This window comes from Pseudoliparis swirei, chromosome 18, assembly GCF_029220125.1.
Source record: "Pseudoliparis swirei isolate HS2019 ecotype Mariana Trench chromosome 18, NWPU_hadal_v1, whole genome shotgun sequence".
In the NCBI taxonomy this organism is placed as follows: Eukaryota; Metazoa; Chordata; class Actinopteri; order Perciformes; family Liparidae; genus Pseudoliparis; species Pseudoliparis swirei.
In genome coordinates this window covers 1,221,665-1,249,437 of record NC_079405.1, presented here as the reverse complement: position 1 = coordinate 1,249,437, position 27,773 = coordinate 1,221,665, and the positions used below count along the sequence as shown (strand labels likewise).

The 27,773-nt window shown below is 43.8% G+C and overlaps 1 protein-coding gene and 1 pseudogene across 1 annotated transcript; one reads left to right on the top strand and one right to left on the bottom strand.

Moving 5' to 3' along the window:
• The first annotated feature begins 832 nt into the window (after nt 1–832).
• sec13 (SEC13 homolog, nuclear pore and COPII coat complex component) lies at nt 833–14,142 on the top strand. Its single transcript, XM_056438375.1, has 9 exons — nt 833–958; nt 1,094–1,138; nt 4,691–4,806; nt 5,190–5,341; nt 5,427–5,560; nt 7,564–7,697; nt 9,847–9,967; nt 11,676–11,822; nt 13,764–14,142. The coding sequence occupies exons 1-9, from the start codon at nt 956–958 to the stop codon at nt 13,872–13,874; spliced, it is 963 nt and encodes a 320-aa protein (XP_056294350.1). The 5' UTR covers nt 833–955; the 3' UTR covers nt 13,875–14,142.
• Nucleotides 14,143–21,599: 7,457 nt separating this feature from the next.
• Nucleotides 21,600–24,488, bottom strand: LOC130207824 (tubulin alpha-1C chain-like; annotated as a pseudogene).
• Between the last annotated feature and the right edge of the window lie 3,285 nt (nt 24,489–27,773).

Here is a 27,773-nt window from a genome sequence, read left to right as displayed (position 1 = left end):
TTTCTTTTAAACATATCCATATGTTCATTTTAATTATTTATTTATAATTCAAAAATATTAAAAAACATAATATATATGTGTTCATTTAATTTATTATATTTTAATTTTTTTTGTAATCTATTTTTTTCAAAATAGATATGTATTTTAAAATTAAAACTATTTTAAATTTAAAATATAATAAATGAAATAAACATTTTTTTTAACTTTTTTATTATGAATATATATATATGTGTTAGTTTTTATTTATTTATTATTATATTTATTGTTTTTTTATGTTACATTTTAATTTTACGTTTATTATTTTTGTGTTATTATTAGTATTATTTTCCGGAGGTGGAAGGATTAATCTTTTTTTTAAAAAACTTTTTACTAAACTTAAAGTACACACAGTGTGAAATACTCTGTTACATGTAAAAGTCCTGCATTCAAAATGTAAAAAGAGTTTAAAAACTATTAACATTAAAATACATTTAAACTACACTATCATTGAGAATTATATTCATATTATTGGATTATAATTAGTTAACTATTCTCTTTCGTTATCGAGTTGCAACAATATAGTAATTCATGCAACATGAATGTTTACATAATCCAATAATATACATTATTATGAAATTGGAGATGCATAGTCTATACTTTAAGTATATTACAATCCTAAGAGAGTATTTTCTGGTAGGACTACTGAAAGTAAAATATCTGAAGACTTTGTCCCTTACTGATTATATTATTCATTTTTATGTGGTTTTATGTATTTGTGTAATTAGTCGTCTAGCGGAACCTTTGTTTCTCGTGTGTGTTTCCCGCCGGTACAAACGGTCGTCGGACCTTTTGGAGGAAGCAACCGGAAGCGGCTCTTGTTGCCACGTCGGGGTTCTTTGGGATTCTGTTTTATTCATTCAGCAGAAAATAAGGAACATTTATCATTTATTTGTAGTTTGGTGCTTCCGCCACAGTTATGGTGAGTTAAATAACTTTAATTTATTAAATCCGTTTAAGTTTAAACAGTGTGCTGCTGACGCGTTAGCTTGTTAGCTGACAAGCTAGCCCTCACAATGTGTCCCAGTTCTCATTTATTCATGTTTCATGACTTCAGGTTTCTGTGATCAACACGGTGGACACGTCCCACGAGGACATGGTGGTGAGTCCAAGAGTCTTATTGTCATCACTTCGCCTCGAGGAGCAGGTTACTGAAGCTAAAGAGAGTTCTGTTAATTCACACTCGATACTCTGTTACAGTAAAGTACTAAAATTAATACTCTGTTCTAGTAAAGTACTAATATTAATACTCTGTTCTAGTAAAGTACTAATATTAATACTCTGTTACAGTAAAGTACTAATATTAATACTCTGTTACAGTAAAGTACTAATATTAATACTCTGTTACAGTAAAGTACTAATATTAATACTCTGTTACAGGAAAGTACTAATATTAATACTCTGTTCTAGTAAAGTACTAATATTAATACTCTGTTACAGGAAAGTACTAATATTAATACTCTGTTCTAGTAAAGTACTAATATTAATACTCTGTTCTAGTAAAGTACTAATATTAATACTCTGTTCTAGTAAAGTACTAATATTAATACTCTGTTACAGTCAAGTACTAATATTAATACTCTGTTACAGTAAAGTACTAATATTAATACTCTGTTCTAGTAAAGTACTAATATTAATACTCTGTTACAGGAAAGTACTAATATTAATACTCTGTTCTAGTAAAGTACTAATATTAATACTCTGTTACAGTAAAGTACTAAAATTAATACTCTGTTCTAGTAAAGTACTAATATTAATACTCTGTTCTAGTAAAGTACTAATATTAATACTCTGTTACAGTAAAGTACTAATATGAATACTCTGTTACAGTAAAGTACTAATATTAATACTCTGTTACAGTAAAGTACTAATATTAATACTCTGTTACAGGAAAGTACTAATATTAATACTCTGTTCTAGTAAAGTACTAATATTAATACTCTGTTACAGGAAAGTACTAATATTAATACTCTGTTCTAGTAAAGTACTAATATTAATACTCTGTTCTAGTAAAGTACTAATATTAATACTCTGTTCTAGTAAAGTACTAATATTAATACTCTGTTACAGTCAAGTACTAATATTAATACTCTGTTACAGTAAAGTACTAATATTAATACTCTGTTCTAGTAAAGTACTAATATTAATACTCTGTTACAGTCAAGTACTAATACTAATACTCTGTTCTAGTAAAGTACTAATATTAATACTCTGTTACAGTAAAGTACTAATATTAATACTCTGTTACAGTAAAGTACTAATATTAATACTCTGTTCTAGTAAAGTACTAATATTAATACTCTGTTACAGTAAAGTACTAATATTAATACTCTGTTACAGTCAAGTACTAATATTAATACTCTGTTACAGTAAAGTACTAATATTAATACTCTGTTACAGTCAAGTACTAATATTAATACTCTGTTACAGTAAAGTACTAATATTAATACTCTGTTCTAGTAAAGTACTAATATTAATACTCTGTTACAGTAAAGTACTAATATTAATACTCTGTTCTAGTAAAGTACTAATATTAATACTCTGTTACAGAAAGTACTAATATTAATACTCTGTTACAGTAAAGTACTAATATTAATACTCTGTTCTAGTAAAGTACTAATATTAATACTCTGTTACAGGAAAGTACTAATATTAATACTCTGTTACAGTAAAGTACTAATATTAATACTCTGTTCTAGTAAAGTACTAATATTAATACTCTGTTACAGTAAAGTACTAATATTAATACTCTGTTACAGTAAAGTACTAATATTAATACTCTGTTCTAGTAAAGTACTAATATTAATACTCTGTTACAGTAAAGTACTAATATTAATACTCTGTTACAGTCAAGTACTAATATTAATACTCTGTTACAGTCAAGTACTAATATTAATACTCTGTTCTAGTAAAGTACTAATATTAATACTCTGTTACAGTAAAGTACTAATATTAATACTCTGTTACAGTAAAGTACTAATATTAATACTCTGTTACAGTCAAGTACTAATATTAATACTCTGTTCTAGTAAAGTACTAATATTAATACTCTGTTCTAGTAAAGTACTAATATTAATACTCTGTTACAGTAAAGTACTAATATTAATACTCTGTTACAGTAAAGTACTAATATTAATACTCTGCTACAGTAAAGTACTAATATTAATACTCTGTTACAGTAAAGTACTAATATTAATACTCTGTTCTAGTAAAGTACTAATATTAATACTCTGTTACAGTCAAGTACTAATATTAATACTCTGTTCTAGTAAAGTACTAATATTAATACTCTGTTACAGTAAAGTACTAATATTAATACTCTGTTACAGTAAAGTACTAATATTAATACTCTGTTCTAGTAAAGTACTAATATTAATACTCTGTTACAGGAAAGTACTAATATTAATACTCTGTTCTAGTAAAGTACTAATATTAATACTCTGTTCTAGTAAAGTACTAATATTAATACTCTGTTCTAGTAAAGTACTAATATTAATACTCTGTTACAGTCAAGTACTAATATTAATACTCTGTTCTAGTAAAGTACTAATATTAATACTCTGTTACAGTAAAGTACTAATATTAATACTCTGTTACAGTCAAGTACTAATACTAATACTCTGTTCTAGTAAAGTACTAATATTAATACTCTGTTACAGTAAAGTACTAATATTAATACTCTGTTACAGTAAAGTACTAATATTAATACTCTGTTCTAGTAAAGTACTAATATTAATACTCTGTTACAGTAAAGTACTAATATTAATACTCTGTTACAGTCAAGTACTAATATTAATACTCTGTTACAGTAAAGTACTAATATTAATACTCTGTTACAGTAAAGTACTAATATTAATACTCTGTTCTAGTAAAGTACTAATATTAATACTCTGTTACAGTAAAGTACTAATATTAATACTCTGTTCTAGTAAAGTACTAATATTAATACTCTGTTACAGAAAGTACTAATATTAATACTCTGTTCTAGTAAAGTACTAATATTAATACTCTGTTACAGGAAATTACTAATATTAATACTCTTACAGTAAAGTACTAATATTAATACTCTGTTACAGTAAAGTACTAATATTAATACTCTGTTACAGTAAAGTACTAATATTAATACTCTGTTCTAGTAAAGTACTAATATTAATACTCTGTTACAGTAAAGTACTAATATTAATACTCTGTTACAGTAAAGTACTAATATTAATACTCTGTTCTAGTCAAGTACTAATACCACACAGTACAACATGCAGGTACTACGAGCAGCTGTAAATACTCTGTTCTAGTAAAGTACTCAACATGCTGCTACAGTCAGAGCCCAAACCTCGAAATGATGACAAAGATATACAAATAATAAAAAGGAGAAGCAAAGCCGTGTTCTGTCTACCGATGAGTTGAACACGTGAATATTAATGTGTTTATTGTTTGTGTTTATTGATGTGTTTATTGTTTGTGTTTATTAATGTGTTTGTTGTTATTGTTGTAAACATGTTCAGCTCTGATTTTCTTTCTACGTAATCTTTGCAAGTAATTGATGTGTAATTTGTTCAAGAGTTCCTCTCCTGTTCTCGTGTCTTTGGGTCTTGAGCACGCCGTCGGCCACACGTCATTTATTGTGATTATTCTTCATAATGGTTCCTGTGTTCAGCACGACGCTCAGATGGATTACTACGGCACGCGGCTCGCCACCTGCTCCTCCGACCGCACCGTGAAGGTCTTCGACGTCAGGAACGGGGGACAGATCCTGGTGGCCGACCTCCGAGGGTAAGAGACCAGCAGAACCAGCAGAACCAGCAGCTTCAGAGTCTCCACACGGACAAGAAGCTTTATTTAGTTAGTTACTAGCAGACGCTAGTAGTTTATCTTCATCAACACCATGGGACCCCGTGACCTCTTGACCCTGTGACCTCTTGACCTTGTGACCTTGTGACCTCGTCGGGGTTTCAGGGCGAAGTTTGCAAAGTGGATTATTTACTTATTATAAAGTGTGTGTGTGTGTGTGTGTGTGTGTGTGTGTGTGTGTGTGTGTGTGTGTGTGTGTGTGTGTGTGTGTGTGTGTGTGTGTGTGTGTGTGTGTGTGTGTGTGTGTGTGTGTGTGTGTGTGTGTGTGTGTGTGTGTGTGTGTGTGTGTGTGTGTGTGTGTGTAGCCACGAGGGCCCCGTGTGGCAGGTGGCGTGGGCTCACCCGATGTTCGGCAACGTTCTGGCGTCCTGCTCCTACGACCGCAAAGTGATCGTGTGGAAGGAGGAGAACGGCTCGTGGGACAAGATGTTCGAGTACTGCGGCCACGAGTCGTCGGGTGGGTGGAGCGGACGGCGCCGCCTCCGGGTTCTGACGGCCGGGTTGAGTCTTTGCCTGAATGTTGTCGCCTCGTGTCTCCGCAGTGAACTCCGTCTGCTGGGGTCCGTACGACTTCGGGCTGATCCTGGCGTGCGGCAGCTCTGACGGCGCCATCTCCCTCCTCACGTTCACCGGCGACCAGCAGTGGGACGTCAAGAAGATCAGCAACGCACACACGGTGGGGCAGGGGGTGCTCCTGGGTTAGCTTTAACCGGGCCTCATTAACCGGGCCTCATTAACCGTGCCTCTCTAACCGGGCCTCATTAACCGGGTCTCATTAACCGGGCCTCATTAACCGGGCCTCATTAACCGGGCCTCTAACCGGGCCTCTCTAACCGGGCCTCATTAACCGTGCCTCTCTAACCGGGCCTCTCTAACCGGGCCTCATTAACCGGGCCTCTCTAACCGGGCCTCTCTAACCGGGCCTCATTAACCGGGCCTCATTAACCGGGCCTCATTAACCGGGCCTCTCTAACCGGGCCTCTCTAACCGTGCCTCTCTAACCGTGCCTCTCTAACCGGGCCTCATTAACCGGGCCTCTCTAACCGGGCCTCTCTAACCGGGCCTCATTAACCGTGCCTCTCTAACCGGGCCTCTCTAACCGGGCCTCATTAACCGTGCCTCTCTAACCGGGCCTCTCTAACGGGCCTCATTAACCGGGCCTCTCTAACGGGCCTCTAACGGGCCTCATTAACCGGGCCTCTCTCACCGGGCCTCTCTAACCGGGCCTCTCTAACCGGGCCTCTCTAACCGGGCCTCATTAACCGGGCCTCTCTAACCGGGCCTCATTAACCGTGCCTCATTAACCGGGCCTCATTAACCGGGCCTCATTAACCGGGCCTCTCTAACCGGGCCTCTCTAACCGGGCCTCATTAACCGGGCCTCATTAACCGGGCCTCTCTAACCGGGCCTCATTAACCGGGCCTCATTAACCGTGCCTTATTAACCGGGCCTCATTAACCGGGCCTCATTAACCGGGCCTCATTAACCGGGCCTCATTAACCGGGCCTCTCTAACCGGGCCTCTCTAACCGGGCCTCATTAACCGGGCCTCATTAACCGGGCCTCTCTAACCGGGCCTCTCTAACCGGGCCTCATTAACCGTGCCTTATTAACCGGGCCTCATTAACCGTGCCTCATTAACCGGGCCTCATTAACCGGGCCTCTCTAACCGGGCCTCTCTAACCGGGCCTCTAACCGGGCCTCTAACCGGGCCTCATTAACCGGGCCTCATTAACCGGGCCTCATTAACCGGGCCTCATTAACCGTGCCTCATTAACCGGGCCTCATTAACCGGGCCTCATTAACCGGGCCTCATTAACCGGGCCTCTCTAACCGGGCCTCATTAACCGGGCCTCTCTAACCGGGCCTCTCTAACCGGGCCTCATTAACCGGGCCTCATTAACCGGGCCTCTCTAACCGGGCCTCATTAACCGTGCCTCATTAACCGGGCCTCATTAACTGGGCCTCATTAACGGGCCTCATTAACGGGCCTCATTAACCGGGCCTCTCTAACGGGCCTCTCTAACCGGGCCTCTCTAACCGGGCCTCATTAACCGGGCCTCTCTAACCGGGCCTCATTAACCGTGCCTTATTAACCGGGCCTCATTAACCGGGCCTCATTAACCGGGCCTCTCTAACCGGGCCTCTCTAACCGGGCCTCATTAACCGGGCCTCATTAACCGGGCCTCTCTAACCGGGCCTCATTAACCGGGCCTCTCTAACCGGGCCTCATTAACCGGGCCTCTCTAACCGGGCCTCTCTAACCGGGCCTCTCTAACCGGGCCTCATTAACCGGGCCTCATTAACCGGGCCTCTCTAACCGGGCCTCATTAACCGGGCCTCTCTAACCGGGCCTCATTAACCGGGCCTCTCTAACCGGGCCTCATTAACCGTGCCTTACTAACCGGGCCTCATTAACCGGGCCTCATTAACCGGGCCTCTCTAACCGGGCCTCTCTAACCGGGCCTCATTAACCGGGCCTCATTAACCGGGCCTCATTAACCGGGCCTCTCTAACCGGGCCTCTCTAACCGGGCCTCATTAACCGGGCCTCATTAACCGGGCCTCTCTAACCGGGCCTCATTAACCGGGCCTCATTAACCGGGCCTCTCTAACCGGGCCTCATTAACCGGGCCTCTCTAACCGGGCCTCATTAACCGGGCCTGTGCTCTCTGCTGCAGATCGGCTGCAACGCGGTGAGCTGGGCGCCGGCCGTGGCGCCCGGCAGCCTCATCGACCAGCCGTTGGGTCAGAAGCCGATCTGCGTGAAGCGCTTTGTGTCCGGAGGCTGTGACAACCTGGTGAAGCTGTGGAAGTGAGTCCGTGTGGCGTTCAGGGACCTACGGTTGTTTTGTATATTCTGATACCTCAGGATCCCTCCAACATTAAATATGAATACCAATAAAATTACACCAGTAGAACAAAAAATAGCATTTAAAAAGAATTTAAATAAACAAATTTAATTAAATACATATAGAATTAAATATATTTTAGTATACTAAAATATATATAGATATATTTTATATCTATATATATTTTTAAAATATATATATTTTGTATATATATATACATACATAAGAGTTTTTGTTTGGGGGGGGGGGGTCACCTGGCCCGCTTCCGTTGAGATTGCAGTGAGACGCGGAGAAAAGTGTGAAGTTGTGCTCTTCTTCACAATAGAACATCTTTGATGGGGCGTGTCGCGTCTCGGCCAATCAGCGTTCAGATGTCCACAGCGTTTGGGGGTTCAGGTTAGCTTGAATGTTAGCCCGCTACATCTGCTGCTGTCACGCTGCACGGTGTAGCGATGCTAACAAAGTACCCGTACGTTAAACACGATGTGATTTAGCATATCTTTAGTATCGATACTTCATTAAGAGAGCGATCAGAGCGCACGCGCTGCTCCGTGTCGAGCTGTCTGCGCACACTGCGCTGCGCAGCTCACAGCGAGAGAAGAGGCGGAGCTTAGAGACTTCGGCTTAAAGAATCAAAAGATGCCAGAAGGTAAATGTTTCAGTCTGTAAAGTTGTGTAACTCTCCAGCTGCTCATCCTGATGAACTGTGGATCATCTGGTCAGAGACTAACGGCCTCATAGTGTATCATCAATGCTATGATGGAACCATGTAGTTTCATTCATATCTGGCTGTATTAATACTCATATTACTGTCATTTGTTAAGTGTTGAAAAAGTTGTTAAAAAGTGAACCATACAGATGTTTTATTTATTACTATTATAGATAAATATACCAGTCTCGTAATTATGGTACCATATTGTTTTTATGGTATTGAATTCTGGTATGGGGTATCATGATATTTATGGCAGGTATGTAATATGTATAGAAGTTATAATATGAGTATCGTGACAAACAGGTAGAGACAGAACAGATTCAGGGACAAGTCCATGAGGACTGTTCAGGCAAAAGGAAGTTGGTTCATGAATGACTTTAACCATATTATATATAATGACAATGTATATTTGTTATTACTATCATTATAGGGCTGAGTCAGAGCGGAGAACCTTTTGTTCTTAAACTGTTATCATTGTTTAGATTTGTGGTCAGAACAATAAAATGACTGTAGTTGTGGTTCTAAAAGCTTTGAGGCTTCGAACAACGTGGATGTGGTGACAACAAAAGTCACCTTGCACCCCGTTGTCACCTTTTTCACCCCTCATGAGTTTGCAGGTATGTATATATATATATGAGATAATGGAAAAGAAATATGTACATGTATATATTTATATATATACAGGACTGTCTCAGAAAATTAGAATATTGTGATGAAGTTCTTTATTTTCTGTAATGCAATTAAAAAAACAAAAATGTCATGCATTCTGGATTCATTACAAATCAACTGAAATATTGCAAGCCTTTTATTCTGATTTATTGCTGATTATGGCTTACAGCTTAAGAAAACTCTAAAATCCTATCTCTAAATATTAGAATATCATGAAAAAGTATACTAGTAGGGTATTAAACAAATCACTTGAATTGTCTAATTAACTCGAAACACCTGCAAGGGTTTCCTGAGCCTTGACAAACACTCAGCTGTTATAAATCTTTTTTTTTACTTGGTCTGAGGAAATATTAAAATTTTATGAGATAGGATTTTAGAGTTTTCTTAAGCTGTAAGCCATAATCAGCTATATTAAAAGAATAAAAGGCTTGCAATATTTCAGTTGATATGTAATGAATCCAGAATGCATGACATTTTTGTTTTTTTAATTGCATTACAGAAAATAAAGAACTTTATCACAATATTCTAATTTTCTGAGACAGTCCTGTATATCGAAATATGTTTTTATATATATATTTATTTTTTATTTAAATATAATATATTTTTATATATGTATATATTGTTTTATATATTTATACATAATATATATATTGTTATATATATATTTATAATACACAAACACACACCCCAGAGGCTCACCTTGTCGTCGTCCCCCCCCCCCCCCCCACCAGAGAGGAGGACGGCCAGTGGAAGGAGGACCAGAAGCTGGAGGCTCACAGTGATTGGGTGAGAGACGTCGGCTGGGCTCCGTCAATCGGCCTCCCCACCAGCACCATCGCCAGCTGCTCTCAGGTCAGTCTCTCTCTAGCTGCTCTCAGGTCAGTCTCTCTCTAGCTGCTCTCAGGTCAGTCTCTCTCTCTCTAGCTGCTCTCAGGTCAGTCTCTCTCTCCAGCTGCTCTCAGGTCAGTCTCTCTTTCTAGCTGCTCTCAGGTCAGTCTCTCTCTAGCTGCTCTCAGGTCAGTCTCTCTCTAGCTGCTCTCAGGTCAGTCTCTCTCTCTAGCTGCTCTAAGGTCAGTCTCTCTTTCTAGCTGCTCTCAGGTCAGTCTCTTTCTAGCTGCTCTCAGGTCAGTCTCTCTCCAGCTGCTCTCAGGTCAGTCTCTCTCCAGCTGCTCTCAGGTCAGTCTCTCTCTCCAGCTGCTCTCAGGTCAGTCTCTCTCTCTAGCTGCTCTCAGGTCAGTCTCTCTCCAGCTGCTCTCAGGTCAGTCTCTCTCTAGCTGCTCTCAGGTCAGTCTCTCTCTCTAGCTGCTCTCAGGTCAGTCTCTCTTTCTAGCTGCTCTAAGGTCAGTCTCTCTTTCTAGCTGCTCTCAGGTCAGTCTCTCTCTAGCTGCTCTCAGGTCAGTCTCTTTCTAGCTGCTCTCAGGTCAGTCTCTCTCTAGCTGCTCTAAGGTCAGTCTCTCTCTAGCTGCTCTCAGGTCAGTCTCTCTCTCGAGCTGCTCTCAGGTCAGTCTCTCTCGACCTGCTCTCAGGTCAGTCTCTCTCTCCAGCTGCTCTCAGGTCAGTCTCTTTTTCTAGCTGCTCTCAGGTCAGTCTCTCTCTCTAGCTGCTCTCAGGTCAGTCTCTCTCTAGCTGCTCTCAGGTCAGTCTCTCTCTCTCTAGCTGCTCTCAGGTCAGTCTCTCGAGCTGCTCTCAGGTCAGTCTCTTTTTCTAGCTGCTCTCAGGTCAGTCTCTTTTTCTAGCTGCTCTCAGGTCAGTCTCTCTCGAGCTGCTCTCAGGTCAGTCTCTCTCGAGCTGCTCTCAGGTCAGTCTCTCTCTAGCTGCTCTCAGGTCAGTCTCTCTCTCTCTAGCTGCTCTCAGGTCAGTCTCTCTCTCTCTAGCTGCTCTCAGGTCAATCTCTCTCTCTCTAGCTGCTCTCAGGTCAGTCTCTCTCTCAAGCTGCTCTCAGGTCAGTCTCTTTTTCTAGCTGCTCTCAGGTCAGTCTCTTTTTCTAGCTGCTCTCAGGTCAGTCTCTTTTTCTAGCTGCTCTCAGGTCAGTCTCTCTCTAGCTGCTCTCAGGTCAGTCTCTCTCTAGCTGCTCTCAGGTCAGTCTCTCTCCAGCTGCTCTCAGGTCAGTTTCTTTTTCTAGCTGCTCTCAGGTCAGTCTCTCTCTAGTTGCTCTCAGGTCAGTCTCTCTCTAGCTGCTCTCAGGTCAGTCTCTCTCTAGCTGCTCTCAGGTCAGTCTCTCTCTCTAGCTGCTCTCAGGTCAGTCTCTCTCTCTAGCTGCTCTCAGGTCAGTCTCTTTTTCTAGCTGCTCTCAGGTCAGTCTCTCTCTAGCTGCTCTCAGGTCAGTCTCTCTCTAGCTGCTCTCAGGTCAGTCTCTCTCCAGCTGCTCTCAGGTCAGATCTGTGTTGAACATGTAGTTCATCGATCTGAACCACCAGGTGGAGCCAGAGAGTAAAGTTACAGACAACAGGCTCTGTGACTAAAGTCCTTTGCCTCAGAGAAACTCCACATACTTTATTGGAGAGCCGTCATGCGTAAACACTGACGTGATGTTTCCTTTCCTCGTCTCCTTTCCTTGCAGGACGGACGCGTGTTCATCTGGACGTGTGACGACCCGGCGGGAAACACCTGGACGGCCAAACTGCTCCACAAGTTCAACGACGTGGTCTGGCACGTCAGCTGGTCCATCACGGGGAACATCCTGGCCGTGTCCGGAGGAGACAACAAGGTGTGTGTGACCTGGTGTAGTTCAAACTGCCCGTGACTCGTGTACTTCCTGTGACTCGTGTAGTTCAAACTCCCCGTGACTCGTGTAGTTTAAACTCTCCGTGACTCGTGTACTTCCTGTGACTCGTGTAGTTCAAACTCCCCGTGACTCGTGTAATTTAAACTCTCCGTGACTCGTGTACTTCCTGTGACTCAGTAGTTTAAACTCTCCGTGACTCGTGTACTTCCTGTGACTCAGTAGTTTAAACTCCCCGTGACTCGTGTACTTCCTGTGACTCGTGTAGTTCAAACTCCCCGTGACTCGTGTAGTTTAAACTCTCCGTGACTCGTGTACTTCCTGTGACTCGTGTAGTTTAAACTCTCCGTGACTCGTGTACTTCCTGTGACTCAGTAGTTTAAACTCTCCGTGACTCGTGTACTTCCTGTGACTCAGTAGTTTAAACTCTCCGTGACTCGTGTAGTTTAAACTCCCCGTGACTCGTGTACTTCCTGTGACTCTGTAGTATTAAACTCTCCGTGACTCGTGTAGTTTAAACTCCCCGTGACTCGTGTACTTCCTGTGACTCGTGTAGTTCAAACGCCCCGTGACTCGTGTAGTTTAAACTCTCCGTGACTCGTGTACTTCCTGTGACTCAGTAGTTTAAACTCCGTGACTCGTGTACTTCCTGTGACTCAGTAGTTTAAACTCTCTGTGACTCGTGTACTTCCTGTGACTCGTGTAGTTTAAACTCCCCGTGACTCGTGTACTTCCTGTGACTCGTGTAGTTCAAACTCCCCGTGACTCGTGTAGTTTAAACTCTCCGTGACTCGTGTAGTTTAAACTCTCCGTGACTCGTGTACTTCCTGTGACTCAGTAGTTTAAACTCTCCGTGACTCGTGTACTTCCTGTGACTCGTGTAGTTTAAACTCCCCGTGACTCGTGTAGTTCAAACTCCCCGTGACTCGTGTAGTTTAAACTCCCCGTGACTCATGTACTTCCTGTGACTCGTGTAGTTTAAACTCTCCGTGACTCGTGTACTTCCTGTGACTCAGTAGTTTAAACTCTCCGTGACTCGTGTACTTCCTGTGACTCGTGTAGTTCAAACTCCCCGTGACTCGTGTAGTTTAAACTCTCCGTGACTCGTGTACTTCCTGTGACTCGTGTAGTTCAAACTCCCCGTGACTCGTGTAGTTTAAACTCTCCGTGACTCGTGTACTTCCTGTGACTCAGTAGTTTAAACTCTCCGTGACTCGTGTACTTCCTGTGACTCAGTAGTTTAAACTCCCCGTGACTCGTGTACTTCCTGTGACTCGTGTAGTTCAAACTCCCTGTGACTCGTGTAGTTTAAACTCTCCGTGACTCGTGTACTTCCTGTGACTCGTGTAGTTTAAACTCTCCGTGACTCGTGTACTTCCTGTGACTCAGTAGTTTAAACTCTCCGTGACTCGTGTACTTCCTGTGACTCAGTAGTTTAAACTCTCCGTGACTCGTGTACTTCCTGTGACTCAGTAGTTTAAACTCTCCGTGACTCGTGTACTTCCTGTGACTCGTGTAGTTTAAACTCCCCGTGACTCGTGTACTTTCTGTGACTCGTGTAGTTCAAACTCCCCGTGACTCGTGTAGTTTAAACTCTCCGTGACTCATGTAGTTTAAACTCTCCGTGACTCGTGTACTTCCTGTGACTCAGTAGTTTAAACTCTCCGTGACTCGTGTACTTCCTGTGACTCGTGTAGTTTAAACTCCCCGTGACTCGTGTACTTCCTGTGACTCGTGTAGTTTAAACTCCCCGTGACTCGTGTACTTCCTGTGACTCGTGTAGTTTAAACTCTCCGTGACTCGTGTACTTCCTGTGACTCAGTAGTTTAAACTCTCCGTGACTCGTGTACTTCCTGTGACTCAGTAGTTTAAACTCTCCGTGACTCGTGTACTTCCTGTGACCCGTGTACTTGGCGCCCCCTGCAGGTGACTCTGTGGAAGGAGTCCATGGACGGCCAGTGGGCGTGTATCAGTGACGTGAGCAAAGGACAGGGCGCCGTGTCCAGCATAACGGACACGCAGCAGAGCGAGCAGTGAGCCCCTCCCCCTCCTGCTGGATGACATCATCATGAGTTCTGTCCAGAGCATAAAGTTCATCAAGTTTCCCATGATGCTTTGCTCCTGAAACATTCCACCAGCGAGAACTGAACCGACCGGACCGGGTCCATGTGAGACTTCCAGTAAAATAAGTTAATGATCGATTCAGTGAACTATTGATCTGTTCACATACACTCTAATAACAATGAGCAGGAAATTGGATGTTTTTCATATTCGATGTAATTAAATAAATTTGTTAAACACAAAATGTTTCTTTGGTTCTTTAGAATCAGTTTGAGCTTCGATCGGTTTATTATTGAAGTGAACTCTTATTTTGAATTATGTGCGTTCATTCGATTGGCTGAGAGACGATCATGTGACGGCAGTGTTCGGAGGCCTCCCAGCATGCACCGGGGCAACTTCACTCCTGTCGACCTGTTAAATCTCTTGATAAATAAAGTTTGAGGAGCTCCACGTTGTCGTGTTTCAACACGTCGATCACTTCAGTTTTACTTTATTAACGTCTCCACATGAGGGAGTGTGACGCCCAGTTCAACCAGGCTGAGCCTTGCTTAAGGGCTCCTGGTTAACCCGTCACTGGTTGAACAACAACCAATAGATCACAAAAGTCCTTGTGGTCCATTCTACAATGTTATATGTATGGATTGGTTATCAATGTTTTTTATGCACATATTTAAAATTATATTTATAAATATATTTTTTAACATGTAAAAAAATATACATATTATTATTTAGATGTATGTCTTTTTAATATACTGTATATATTTAATATACATTATTTTTTATAATATTTAATTTTTGTAATTTCAACACATACATAAATATATTCACACAAGCAGTTCAAACGATTAAATGTCCAGTTTCCAAAATAAAAGTAATTTATATTTTGATAAATATTCCAAGACTAACGGAAAAGTTCTGTTGGAACCATCAAATAAAAACATTCTCTATAAGTGTTCAAACCTGAACTCTGAGCCAACAGAGAGCCCCCTAGTGGTGGGAGGTCCAACTACACAGAACCCTCTACCCAGGTCCTCGTGGCCCTCTTCCTCTGGGTCTAGACCTAAACCACATGGAACCTTCTACCCAGGTCCTCGTGGTCCTCTGGGTCTAGACCTAAACCACATAGAACCCTCTACCCAGGTCCTCGTGGTCCTCTGGGTCTAGACCTAAACCACATGGAACCCTCTACCCAGGTCCTCGTGGTCCTCTGGGTCTAGACCTAAACCACATGGAACCCTCTACCCAGGTCCTCGTGGTCCTCAAACCAGAGCCGGGCCGGTCTCCTTCAGGGCTCCCGTCTCCGGTTCTGGAGGTTCTGCTTTGGTTCCTGATGAATCTGAATGAAGAAAACAAAGAGAAGGAACTTCTGTTCAGACTCAACGTCGACAACAAGTTCACCTGAGAGGACCTCAGAGACCTCTTGAAGGTCTGTGAGGGGCCCAGAACACAAGGACTGAGAGGCTAGAGGCTAGTCTAAGGGTCCAGAGTCTAGTCTAAGGGTCTAGAGGCTAGTTTAAGGGCCCAGAGTCTAGTCTACGGGTCTAGAGTCTAGTCTAAGGGTCTAGAGGCTAGTTTAATTCAATTCAATTCAATTCAGTTTATTTGTATAGCCCAATTTCACAAATTACAAATTTGTCTCGGAGTGCTTTACAATCTGTACACATAGACATCCCTGCCCCAAAACCTCACATCGGACCAGGAAAAACTCCCAAATAACCCTTCAGGGGGAAAAAAAGGGAAGAAACCTTCAGGAGAGAACAGAGGAGGATCCCTCTCCTAGGATGGACAGATGCAATAGATGTAATGTGTACAGAAGGACAGATTTAGAGTTAAAATACATTCAATGAATATGACAGAGTGTATGAATAGTTCATAGTAGGCATATTCCACGATGGAGACCTCCACGATCCATCAGGCAGATGGCGGTGGGGAGGAGGAGTGGGCGGAGTCTCAACAGTGGGCGGAGTCTCAACAGGACAGTGGCGTAGTCAGGAGCAGGAATTCCACGACCCAGACCTCGATGATCCAGCAGCAGATATGATCTATGCCGTCTCATAGGGTCCGATGACCCCATGAGACGTGAAGTCACAAGGACTCCGGGGAGAAAGCAGAGTTAGTAACGTGTGATAGAGAGATGAACATTCATCCTTAAGGAGAGAAAAGAGGAGATAGGTGCTCAGTGCATCCTAAACGCCCCCCGGCAGCTATAAGCCTATAGCAGCATATCAAGGGGCTGGACCAGGTGAACCTGATTCAGCCCTAACTATAAGCTCTGTCAAAGAGGAAGGTCTTCAGTCTACTCTTAAACAAGGTGACTGTGTCTGCCTCCAGGACTGAAGGTGAAGCTGGTTCCATAGAAGAGGAGCTTGATAACTAAAGGCTCTGGCTCCCATTCTACTTTTTAAGACTCTAGGAACTACAAGTAGTCCCGCATTTAGTGAGCGTAGCTCTCTAGTGGGGCAATATGGTACTACAAGCTCCTTAAGATATGATGGAGCATCACCAATCAAGGCTTTGTAGGTTAAGAGAAGAATTTTAAAAGTGATTCTTGATTTTACTGGGAGCCAGTGCAGAGCAGCTAGTGCAGGAGTGATGTGATCTCTTTTCTTAGTTTTAGTGAGAACACGAGCTGCAGCATTCTGGATCAACTGGAGGGACCTAAGAGATTTATTAGAGCAGCCCGACAATAAGGAGTTGCAGTAATCCAGTCTCGAAGTAACGAACGCGTGAACCAATTTTTCTGCATCTTTTTGAGACAAGTTGTGCCTGATCTTTGAAATATTACGTAGATGAAAGAATGCAGTCCTTGAGATTTGCTTTACGTGGGAGTTAAAGGACAAGTCCCGATCAAAGATAACGCCAAGATTCTTTACAGTGGTGTTGGATGCCAGGGCAATGCCGTCTACAGAATCCACATCACCAGATAATTGATCTCTGAGGTGCTCAGGGCCGATTAAAATTACTTCGGTTTTGTCTGAGTTTAACATCAAGAAGTTGCAGGTCATCCATGTTTTTATGTCTTTAAGACATGCTTGAATTTTACCGAGTTGGTTGCTCTCCTCTGGTTTTATCGATAAATATAGTTGAGTATCATCTGCATAACAATGAAAGTTTATGGAGTGTTTCCTGATAATATTGCCCAAAGGAAGCATGTATAAGGTAAATAAAATTGGTCCAAGCACAGAACCTTGTGGAACTCCGTGATTAACGTTGGTGGTTATCGGCGTCATCGTTTACAAATACAAACTGAGATCGATCTGATAAATAGGATTTAAACCAAATTAGTGCCGTGCCTGAAATGCCAATCGACTGCTCCAGTCTCTGTAACAGGATGTCATGGTCAATGGTGTCGAATGCAGCACTAAGGTCTAACAAGACCAGTACAGAGAGGAGTCCTCTATCAGCACTAAGGTCTAACAAGACCAGGACAGAGAGGAGTCCTCTATCAGCACTAAGGTCTAACAAGACCAGTACAGAGATGAGTCCTCTATCAGCACTAAGGTCTAACAAGACCAGTACAGAGAGGAGTCCTCTATCAGCACTAAGGTCTAACAAGACCAGGACAGAGAGGAGTCCTCTATCAGGACTAAGGTCTAACAAGACCAGTACAGAGAGGAGTCCTCTATCAGCACTAAGGTCTAACAAGACCAGGACAGAGAGGAGTCCTCTATCAGGACTAAGGTCTAACAAGACCAGTACAGAGAGGAGTCCTCTATCAGCACTAAGGTCTAACAAGACCAGGACAGAGAGGAGTCCTCTATCAGGACTAAGGTCTAACAAGACCAGGACAGAGAGGAGTCCTTTATCTGCTGCCATTAAGAGGTCATTTGTAATTTTCACCAGTGCCGTCTCGGTGCTGTGGTGTTTTCTAAATCCTGATTGAAATTTCTCAAATAAACTATTATGATGTAGAAAGTCGCACAACTGATTTGCGACCACTTTCTCAAGGATCTTGGAGAGGAAGGGGAGGTTAGAGATCGGTCTGTAGTTAGCCAACACCTCTGGATCCAGAGTGGGCTTCTTCAGGAGAGGTTTAATAACAGCCACTTTGAAGGAGTGTGGTACGTGGCCTGTTAGCAGAGACACATTGATAATATCTAATAGAGAGCCGCCAATTAAAGGCAAAACGTCTTTAAGCAGCCTCGTCGGGATGGGGTCCAAGAGACAGGTAGACGTGTTCGAAGTAGAAACCGTTGAAGATAATTGGTCACGGTTGATGGGAGAAAAGCCCTCCAAATATACACCAGGGCATACAGCGGTTTCCAAGGCCATTCCACTTGAGGACAGATTGGCACTGGTTATGGGCAAGAGATTATTAATCTTGTCCCTAATAGTTAAAATCTTTTCATTAAAGAAGTTCATAAAGTCATTACCACTGAGGTTTATAGGAATGCTCGGCTCCACAGAGCTGTGACTCTCTGTCAGCCTGGCTACAGTGCTGAAGAGAAACCTGGGGTTGTTTTTATTTTTTTCTATTACTGATGAGTAATAGGCTGCTCTGGCTCTACGGAGGGCCTTCTTATATGTTTTAAGACTATCTCGCCAAACTAAGCGGGATTCTTCGAGATTAGTTGAACGCCATATGCGTTCAAGCTTTCGTGACGTTTGCTTCAGTTTGCGGGTCTGAGGGTTATACCAGGGAGCAAAGGGCCCAGAGTCTAGTCTACGGGTCTAGAGTCTGGTCTAAGAGTCTAGAGTCTAGTCTAAGGGTCTAGAGTCTAAGGGTCTAGAGTCTAGTCTAAGAGTCTAGAGTCTAGTCTACGGGTCTAGAGTCTATTCTAAGAGTCTAGAGTCTAGTCTAAGGGTTAGAGGCAAGTCTAAGAGTCTAGTCTAAGGGTCTAGAGGCTAGTCTAAGGGTCTAGAGTCTAGTCTAAGGGTCTAGAGGCTAGTCTCAGGGTCTAGAGTCTAGTCTAAGGGTCTAGAGTCTAGTCTAAGGGTCTAGAGTCTAGTCTCAGGGTCTAGAGTCTAGTCTAAGAGTCTAGAGTCAAATCTAAGGGTCTAGAGGCAAGTCTAAGAGTCTAGTCTAAGGGTCTAGAGTCTAGTCTAAGAGTCTAGAGTCTAGTCTACGGGTCTAGAGTCTATTCTAAGAGTCTAGAGTCTAGTCTAAGGGTTAGAGGCAAGTCTAAGAGTCTAGTCTAAGGGTCTAGAGGCTAGTCTAAGGGTCTAGAGTCTAGTCTAAGAGTCTAGAGTCTAGTCTAAGGGTCTAGAGGCTAGTCTCAGGGTCTAGAGGCTAGTCTCAGGGTCTAGAGTCTAGTCTAAGGGTCTAGAGTCTAGTCTAGAGTCTAGTCTAAGGGTCTAGAGGCTAGTCTCAGGATCTAGAGGCAAGTCTAAGAGTCTAGTCTAAGAGTCTAGAGCCTAGTCTACGGGTCTAGAGTCTAGTCTAAGAGTCTAGAGTCAAATCTAAGGGTCTAGAGGCAAGTCTAAGAGTCTAGTCTAAGGGTCTAGAGTCTAGTCTAAGGGTCTAGAGTCTAGTCTAAGAGTCTAGAGTCTAGTCTAAGGGTCTAGAGTCTAGTCTAAGGGTCTAGAGTCTAGTCTACGGGTCTAGAGTCTATTCTAAGAGTCTAGAGTCTAGTCTAAGGGTTAGAGGCAAGTCTAAGAGTCTAGTCTAAGGGTCTAGAGGCTAGTCTAAGGGTCTAGAGTCTAGTCTAAGAGTCTAGAGTCTAGTCTCAGGGTCTAGAGGCTAGTCTCAGGGTCTAGAGTCTAGTCTAAGGGTCTAGAGTCTAGTCTAAGAGTCTAGTCTAAGGGTCTAGAGTCTAGTCTCAGGGTCTAGAGTCTAGTCTCAGGGTCTAGAGTCTAGTCTAAGAGTCTAGACTCTATAATAATAATAATAATCATTTATTTTATATAGCGCTTCTCAAGGCATGCCGACATCCCGAAGTCGCTTTACAGAGTCCAGTAGTCACACACGCAGTCATCCCGGTGGTGGTAAGCTACATCAGTAGCCACAGCTGCCCTGGGGCAGATTGACGGAAGCGTGGCAGACCCTGAGACTAGCCTCTAGACCCTTAGACCAGACTCTAGACCCTGAGACTAGCCTCTAGACTCGTAGACTTGCCTCTAGACCCTTAGACTAGCCTCTAGACTCGTAGACTTGCCTCTCCTCAACATGCAAGTCGAGGCCCAAAAACCACACCTCCCCCTCACATTAAGATTCAATCTTTTATACCCAGATCTCGTCACAGGTGCATATCCCAACCCCTGAGATCTTCTTGACTCTTGTCATCTCATGAGATTTCCCTCGTACCCCCGGGTGGGGGCTGTCTGTTGGCCGTGCCTCTTGGTATGTGTAAATACTGAAAGCAAGTGAGAATGTTGAATACTGTCAGGCGTGTAGCTGCCCTTGAGCTGCAGACACAATATCTCTCTCTCCTCACAGGCAAAGTGCCGTCTCCTCTGATGCTTTGCCGGAACCTAGTCATTACGGTCCTTTCAATAAATCAGATTGATATTAACATTAACTAAGCCTGGCTTAACTAAGTCTGGTTTAACTGAGCCTGGTTTAGGTGAGCCTGGGTTAACTAAGCCTGGTTTAACTGAGCCTGGGTTAACTAAGCCTGGTTTAACTGAGCCTGGCTTAGCTGAGCCTGGTTTAACTGAGCCTGGGTTAATTAAGACTGGGTTAACTAAGCCTGGGTTAACTGAGCCTGGTTTAGCTGAGCCTGGGTTAATTAAGACTGGGTTAACTAAGCCTGGTTTAACTAAGTCTGGTTTAACTGAGCCTGGTTTAGCTGAGCCTGAGTTAATTAAGACTGGGTTAACTAAGCCTGGTTTAGCTGAGCCTGGGTTAACTAAGCCTGGGTTAACTAAGACTGAACTCTAAGTTTACTAACACTGAGTTAACTAATCCTGACTCAACTGTTAACCAAATCTCTCTCATTTTACACACAAAGAAGGAAGGAGGAGGAAGGGAACAAGAGAGCGAGGAGGAAGTGAAGCAAAGACAACAAGCTTCATCTATTGAGGAGAAACATATGACACATGTTCAAGCTGCATAGGATCAATAATATATGATCAATATTATATGATCATTATTTTATGTCTCTTCATAAACTTGAGTGAATGAGGACAGAGAAACGACGTCCTCGGCTGCTTATTATTAATAATATTGTTATTACGTCATATTATTATTTATAATCCGTTATATGATGACGTCATTGTTATCCTTCTCGTGTTGTTGTGGTGATGTCAGCAGCTCTTCTCTGCAGGTCGACGCCCCGATAAACGCTGCAGCTGTAAGAAGCTCGAGGAGGCTGATCGATGATCAGTATCGATCACACACAACTCTCCACACACACGTCTGTAGTCTGTAGTCTACGCACCGGGAGCAGCAGCAGCTCCTGACCGGCTCAGGACGCAGACACACGAGAGGAAGCGCGTTCATCGTGCTGGAGGCGACCGGCTCCGTGACGTCACTGCGGACCTTCAACAACTCACCCGCAACTCTGTCGGGTCTCAGTGGTGACTGGACGGCGCATGCGCACGAGAACGCTTTGGCTCCCGGTGCATCATGGGGGCTGTAGTTCAGGATGTCGACGAGGCTCTTAAAGTGCACGTGACTAAAGACTTTAAACTGATGGATGTTTGATGTGTACTCCTGTTCTGGTAGTTTACCCACAATGCTTTGCTCACATTCGATTGTTTAGCTGATCAATCGGTAAAATAGTTGATGGATAATTGATAGTTTAATTATCTTTCTGCTCGTTAGTGGAGCGTCAACTGGTTTTGAGTTAGAATGAAGAATAAAGACAGATCAATAACCACACAGGAACTTTATTGGCACATTAATTCTGAACATGTGAAGAAATAAAACCTTCCAATGATGGAACCCATTGACCAAAATAAAGTGTAACTCTACTTCCAGCTCTAAAGCTCCTCCCCTCTTCTTCCCGTCGTCGTCCTTGGAGCTGAGTCCCACCTCCTCGTAGTCCTTCTCCAGGCGGCCATGTCCTCCTGGCCTCGGAGAACTCCCTCCTCCATCCCTCCCCACGTACCAGTGGACGAAGGCCCGCTTGGCGTACATCAGGTCGAACTTGTGGTCCAGGCGGGCCCAGGCCTCGGCGATGGCGGTGGTGTTGCTCAGCATGCACACGGCCCGCTGCACCTTGGCCAGGTCTCCTCCGGGCACCACGGTGGGGGGCTGGTAGTTGATGCCCACCTTGAAGCCGGTGGGGCACCAGTCCACGAACTGGATGGTGCGCTTGGTCTTGATGGTGGCGATGGCGGCGTTGACGTCTTTGGGCACCACGTCTCCGCGGTACAGCAGGCAGCACGCCATGTACTTCCCGTGGCGGGGGTCGCACTTCACCATCTGGTTGGCGGGCTCGAAGCAGGCGTTGGTGATCTCGGCCACGGTCAGCTGCTCGTGGTAGGCCCGCTCGGCGGAGATGATGGGGGCGTAGGTGGCCACCGGGAAGTGGATGCGGGGGTAGGGCACCAGGTTGGTCTGGAACTCCATCAGGTCCACGTTCAGGGCGCCGTCGAAGCGCAGCGAGGCCGTGATGGAGGACACGATCTGGCTCATCAGCCGGATGAGGTTGGTGTAGGACGGGCGCTCGATGTCCAGGTTCCGGCGGCAGATGTCGTAGATGGCCTCGTTGTCCACCATGAAGGCGCAGTCAGAGTGCTCCAGGGTGGTGTGCGTGGTCAGGATGGCGTTGTACGGCTCCACCACGGCCGTGGAGATCTGCGGCGCCGGGTAGATGGCGAACTCCAGCTTGGACTTCTTGCCGTAGTCCACCGACAGGCGCTCCAGCAGCAGGGAGGTGAAGCCGGAGCCGGTGCCGCCCCCGAAGCTGTGGAACACCAGGAAGCCCTGCAGACCCGTGCACTGGTCGGACTGGGGACAGAGAAGCAGGTCGTGGTCCACAGGAACTCAAATGCTCTGCCGCTCGACAGGAAACACGTTGACTAGTTACTGGAGCATCAGAGCTCAGACCGCCACCTTCTGCTCTGTGTGTCTGGGTCTGAGCAGCGGGAGCATCGGGGGTGTTTGGTGCCTCCCATCATGCATCACAGGGTCACCGGGAGAGAACTCCTCCTCACCAGTTTGCGGATCCGGTCCAGCACCAGGTCGATGACCTCTTTGCCGACGGTGTAGTGCCCAGGGCGTAGTTGTTGGCGCGTCCTCCTTCCCGGTGATCAGCTGCTCGGGTGGAACAGCTGCCGGTAGGTCCTGCACGCACCTCGTCTGAGGAGGCGTGACACCAGAATGAGTCCATGTTTTGATCTCATTCATTAAGTATATATATATATATATATTTTTTAAATATATTTTACAATATGCATATATATATATGTATACACATTTATATATTATATTTAATATATATATATATATTTTGATTGATACATGTATATTATTATTTTAATGTATATTTTATATATATGTTTATATACATGTATTTTATGTATTAATTTTTGTTAAGTATATATATATAGTGTGTATTTAAATCCCCCCCCATGAGTCGTACCGATGACGGTGGGCTCCAGGTCCACGAACACGGCTCTGGGGACGTGCTTCAGCTCCGGTCTCACTGAAGAAGGTGTTGAAGGAGTTGTCTCCCCCGGCGATGGTCTTGTCGTTGGACTTCTGTCCATCGGGCTCGATGGTGTGCTCCAGGCAGTAGAGCTCCCAGCATGCATTGCCAATCTGGACACCGGCCTGACCCACGTGGATGGAGATGCATTCACGCTGGAAACAAGAACGTGTTAACATCCTATGAGCAGGATCCAGCTCCAAGACAAAGCACACACACACACATATAATATATATATAGACATACATATAATATATAAATACATATATATATATAGACATACATATAATATATATATATACAAATAATATATATACATATATATAATATATATACATACAAATAATATATATATACAATGTATATAATATATATATATACATACATATAATATATATACATATATTATATATACATACATAAATGTATATATATAAATACACATTTATAAAGCATAATAGAGGCTCTTTTTATTAAAAAAATCATAATTATTCATGAACGTTTAATCACGTGACTAACGGTTTTTCTGATTCAACGCTGTGTCAGACGCGGTGGCCACGCCCCCCTCTAGAGACGCTGCATTTTTTAAAGTGGCGCACTTTAACAAAGTGGCGCACTTTAAAAAAATATTTTTAATAAAGATATATATTTATTTGTGAATTATTTATGAATATCAGAAACACACAGAACCACACTTAAAAGTACGAGAAGACCGATACAAGTAACGCTCCGTGTCTGCCGCCACTGAGAGCCGTTGGTGGGGGAAGGAGCCAGGTTCAGGTCCTCCATGTTGTTTCACGTTAACAACCGTTATCTACAGAACTAGCTTCACAGCTAAACCACCGTTAATCAGAGCCGCTGCTCGTTTGGTCACGTGACCAGAAAGTTAGTTATTAAACCAAAAGATGATTCAGTAAAACGAGATATATCGATGAACTACAACTTAAACCCGATTACATTAATACATATGACGCGTTCACCTGATGTTAAACTCACCATGTTGAAAATGTGAAAGATTGTGAGACGAGTTTCCGCTGCGGGGTCTCTTCACAGTTAATGCACGGGTTTCAATAGCAGAAGCACTTCCTGCTGCGAACGTCCTTCACAATAAAAGCGTAAATGATTCAACTGAAAAAGTATATTAACAACAACAAAAAGTAGTAAGAACTACATGGTGATGGAAGGGGTCTTCAGATCCTTTACTGCAGTTCAAGTACAAATAAAACACTGTACAAAGTACAGTTAAAGTACAGTTCAAAACCTTACAAAAGTAAAAATATGTAAGTATTATCAGTAGTTAATGTAAAAGTATTGATTGACCAGTGAAATGTTTTATTATTATCTGATATTTCTGGGTGAATATTAGTGCTGCTTTCACGTGTATGTTTCCTTGTACCTCCTGCTGGCTGGTTTAATGTGTTGGTCCAAGTCCACAGAACACATTGGATTAGATTCAATCTATTGTCATTGCACAGAGTACAGGTACACATGCAACGAAATGTGTACTCTGCATTTAACCCATCCTTAGTTCTTAAGGAGCAGTGGGCTGCAGTGATGCGCCCGGGGAGCAACTGGGGGTTCAGTGCCTTGCTCAAGGACACTTTGACTTGTAACTAATGGGGAGAGCAGGGATCGAACCGATGGCCTTGGGGTTGCAGGACGAACCCCTTACCCCACTGAGCTACAGCCGCCCCCATATGCATACTGAGGAAACTCCCATGATCCCTCCCACCGCCCTGCAAGGGCGAAGAACTGGTCCACGGCATATTATTGATTCATTTTATTTATTTGAAAAAATTATTTAAATGTTACTTATACTTTTAAATCTAATTAAAGATATTACAACAAACAAGCAAAAACAAAAGGGTTTAATGACTATACACATTAAACAATATTGATAATGTTATCATCTTCATAGTTAAATTAACAAATGTATGTTCATTGTATATTAATAATTATCTGTTTTTTAAAATATACATAAAAGGTTTCTGGAAATAAGTTTTAAAGAAGCAGAAGGCGGGTTGAGTTCTAACTCAGAAGGCGGCACAGGTTCTAGTCAAGGTTCTGATCCAGGCTCTGGTGCAGGTTCTTGTCCAGGCTCTAGTCATTCCATGCAATACTGTAACTCCCTCCTGGCAGGTAAGGCCATCCGACCTCTGCAGCTCATTCAGAATGCAGCAGCTCGACTGGTCTTCAACCTAAATTCATCCACACTACTCCGCTCCTCCGCTCCCTTCACTGGTTACCAGTGTCTCTGAACAGATCGGGTCCAGTCTACATCCAGGACATGGTCTAACCTCACACCCCAGCACGTTGACTCCGCTCGGCATCTACCAATCATCTCGTAGCTCCGTCACTGCGAGCTAATCTAACTCACAGTGCTGTAGCTACATTTGAAAAAGCGATTCCTTCTGCATCAGCTTGAAAGCTTATGGCGTTCCACCAATTTGGAAGAATCACGTTTAGTTTGACGAAGGCTGGCCGGTATGGCAAAGGGCCACTTGGAACTGGAGCCTGCCGGGCTGGCGAAGGGGCACGTGGAACTAGAGCCGGCCGGTATGGTGAAGGGTCACTTGGAACTGGAGCCGGCCGGTATGGCGAAGGGGCACGTGGAACTGGAGCCGGCCGGTATGGCGAAGGGGCATTTGGAACTGGAGCCGGCCGGTATGGCGAAGGGGCATTTGGAACTGGAGCCGGCCGGTATGGTGAAGTGGCATTTGGAACTGGAGCCGGCCGGGATGGCGAAGGGGCAATTGGAACTGGAGCCGGCCGGTATGGTGAAGTGGCATTTGGAACTGGAGCCAGCCGGTATGGCGAAGGGGCAATTGGAACTGGAGCCGGCCGGTATGGCGAAGGGGCATTTGGAACTTGAGCCGGCCTCGACGGGATAGGGAGAGCCGGAGCCGAAGAATGAAGACTAAGGATAGTAAGTGATAAGACTTACCAAACCTCTGGAAACATGTGCTCACTGGAGGACCTAAGACCAGGCAGAATCTGGAACAAAAGGAGAAGGAACAAAGAGGCTCTGGTTGAGCCTGGGTGGCTTCCTGAACCAAAGATTAAATCTTGCGGTGAACAGCGGCCAGGATACAAGCAGTAAGGAGGATCGTGTTAGGACTTCAGAGACGTGCTGGCGAGAGAGAGCATCGGGGTGAACATAGCAGTAAGTCAGTGTAACCCTGAAGCAGTCAGAACACAATGCACAGCGGTCTTGACAGGAGTTTTAAGTGTTTTGCTCTATGGATATAGACGAGGTCTTTATGGTCAGTCCAAACAATAAATGGATTTTCGGCTCCCTCAAGCCAGTGCTCAGTTCCTCCGGAGCTAGTTTTACAGCCAGTAACTCACGATTTAGGCGGTGAGAGAAGAAAGCTCAAGGATGAAGCTTCTGGTCTGAGAGAAAGCTTTGAGAAACCCCAACTCCAGTGTCAAAGCATCCCCCAGCTCCACTATGAACTGACAAGAGGTGTCGCGCTGTACCAGGATCGGGGTGGTGGGATGCCCCTCTTCGGCTCATTGAAAGCTCACCTCAGGGGTCCATGAGGAGGGCGCTGTTTGACAATGAAGGATCTCGGCCGTTCTTCTCAGGAACCATGTTTACCGATCTTTGTTACTCAGAGATGCCAAGTGGAATGTTGAAGGCTTCATAAATGGTTCTCAAAAATATAAATGTATGTCTACATTGCTTCTCGCTGACTCGTGACTGGAAACCAGGAGTGAATAAGTGAGGGTTTGATACTCAGCCCGGTTGTTTGAACAACTGTTTTTCCATAATTTCCTAAACCAAAATGGAACTTTTCTGAAAGCCCTCCACATTGTAATACGTGAGCTGTTTCTTACCGAGGGCTCATTTTACACAATAGATGTCTTTTCAAGTACTTCCTGACAGTCTTGTCTCGCATGCCATAGTCGATGCATGAAGACGACAACACTGACTCCAGAGGAGCCGAGACTTTTATGAGGTTCGGTTGTCAGTAGCCAAAGGATTCAGGAGTCAGGAGGCAAAGCTTCATGTGTTGGAGCTGCTTTCTCTCTCCTGACCACCAGGGGGCTCCTCTGGTTGTATAGAAGTCTATGCTTCATGTGTTAGAGCTGCTTTCTCTCTCCTGACCACCAGGGGGCGACTCCTCTGGTTGTATAGAAGTCTATGCTTCATGTGTTAGAGCTGCTTTCTCTCTCCTGACCACCAGGGGGCTCCTCTGGTTGTATAGAAGTCTATGCTTCATGTGTTAGAGCTGCTTTCTCTCTCCTGACCACCAGGGGGCGACTCCTCTGGTTGTATAGAAGTCTATGCTTCAAGTGTTAGAGCTGCTTTCTCTCTCCTGACCACCAGGGGGCG

Bases quoted from the DNA above. Each gene is read 5' to 3' on its own strand.
- sec13 (XM_056438375.1), top strand. The intron at 5,561-7,563 runs GTGGGGCAGGGG...TCTCTGCTGCAG, and splicing joins AGATCAGCAACGCACACACG to ATCGGCTGCAACGCGGTGAG. The intron at 11,823-13,763 runs GTGTGTGTGACC...CGCCCCCTGCAG, and splicing joins TGTCCGGAGGAGACAACAAG to GTGACTCTGTGGAAGGAGTC.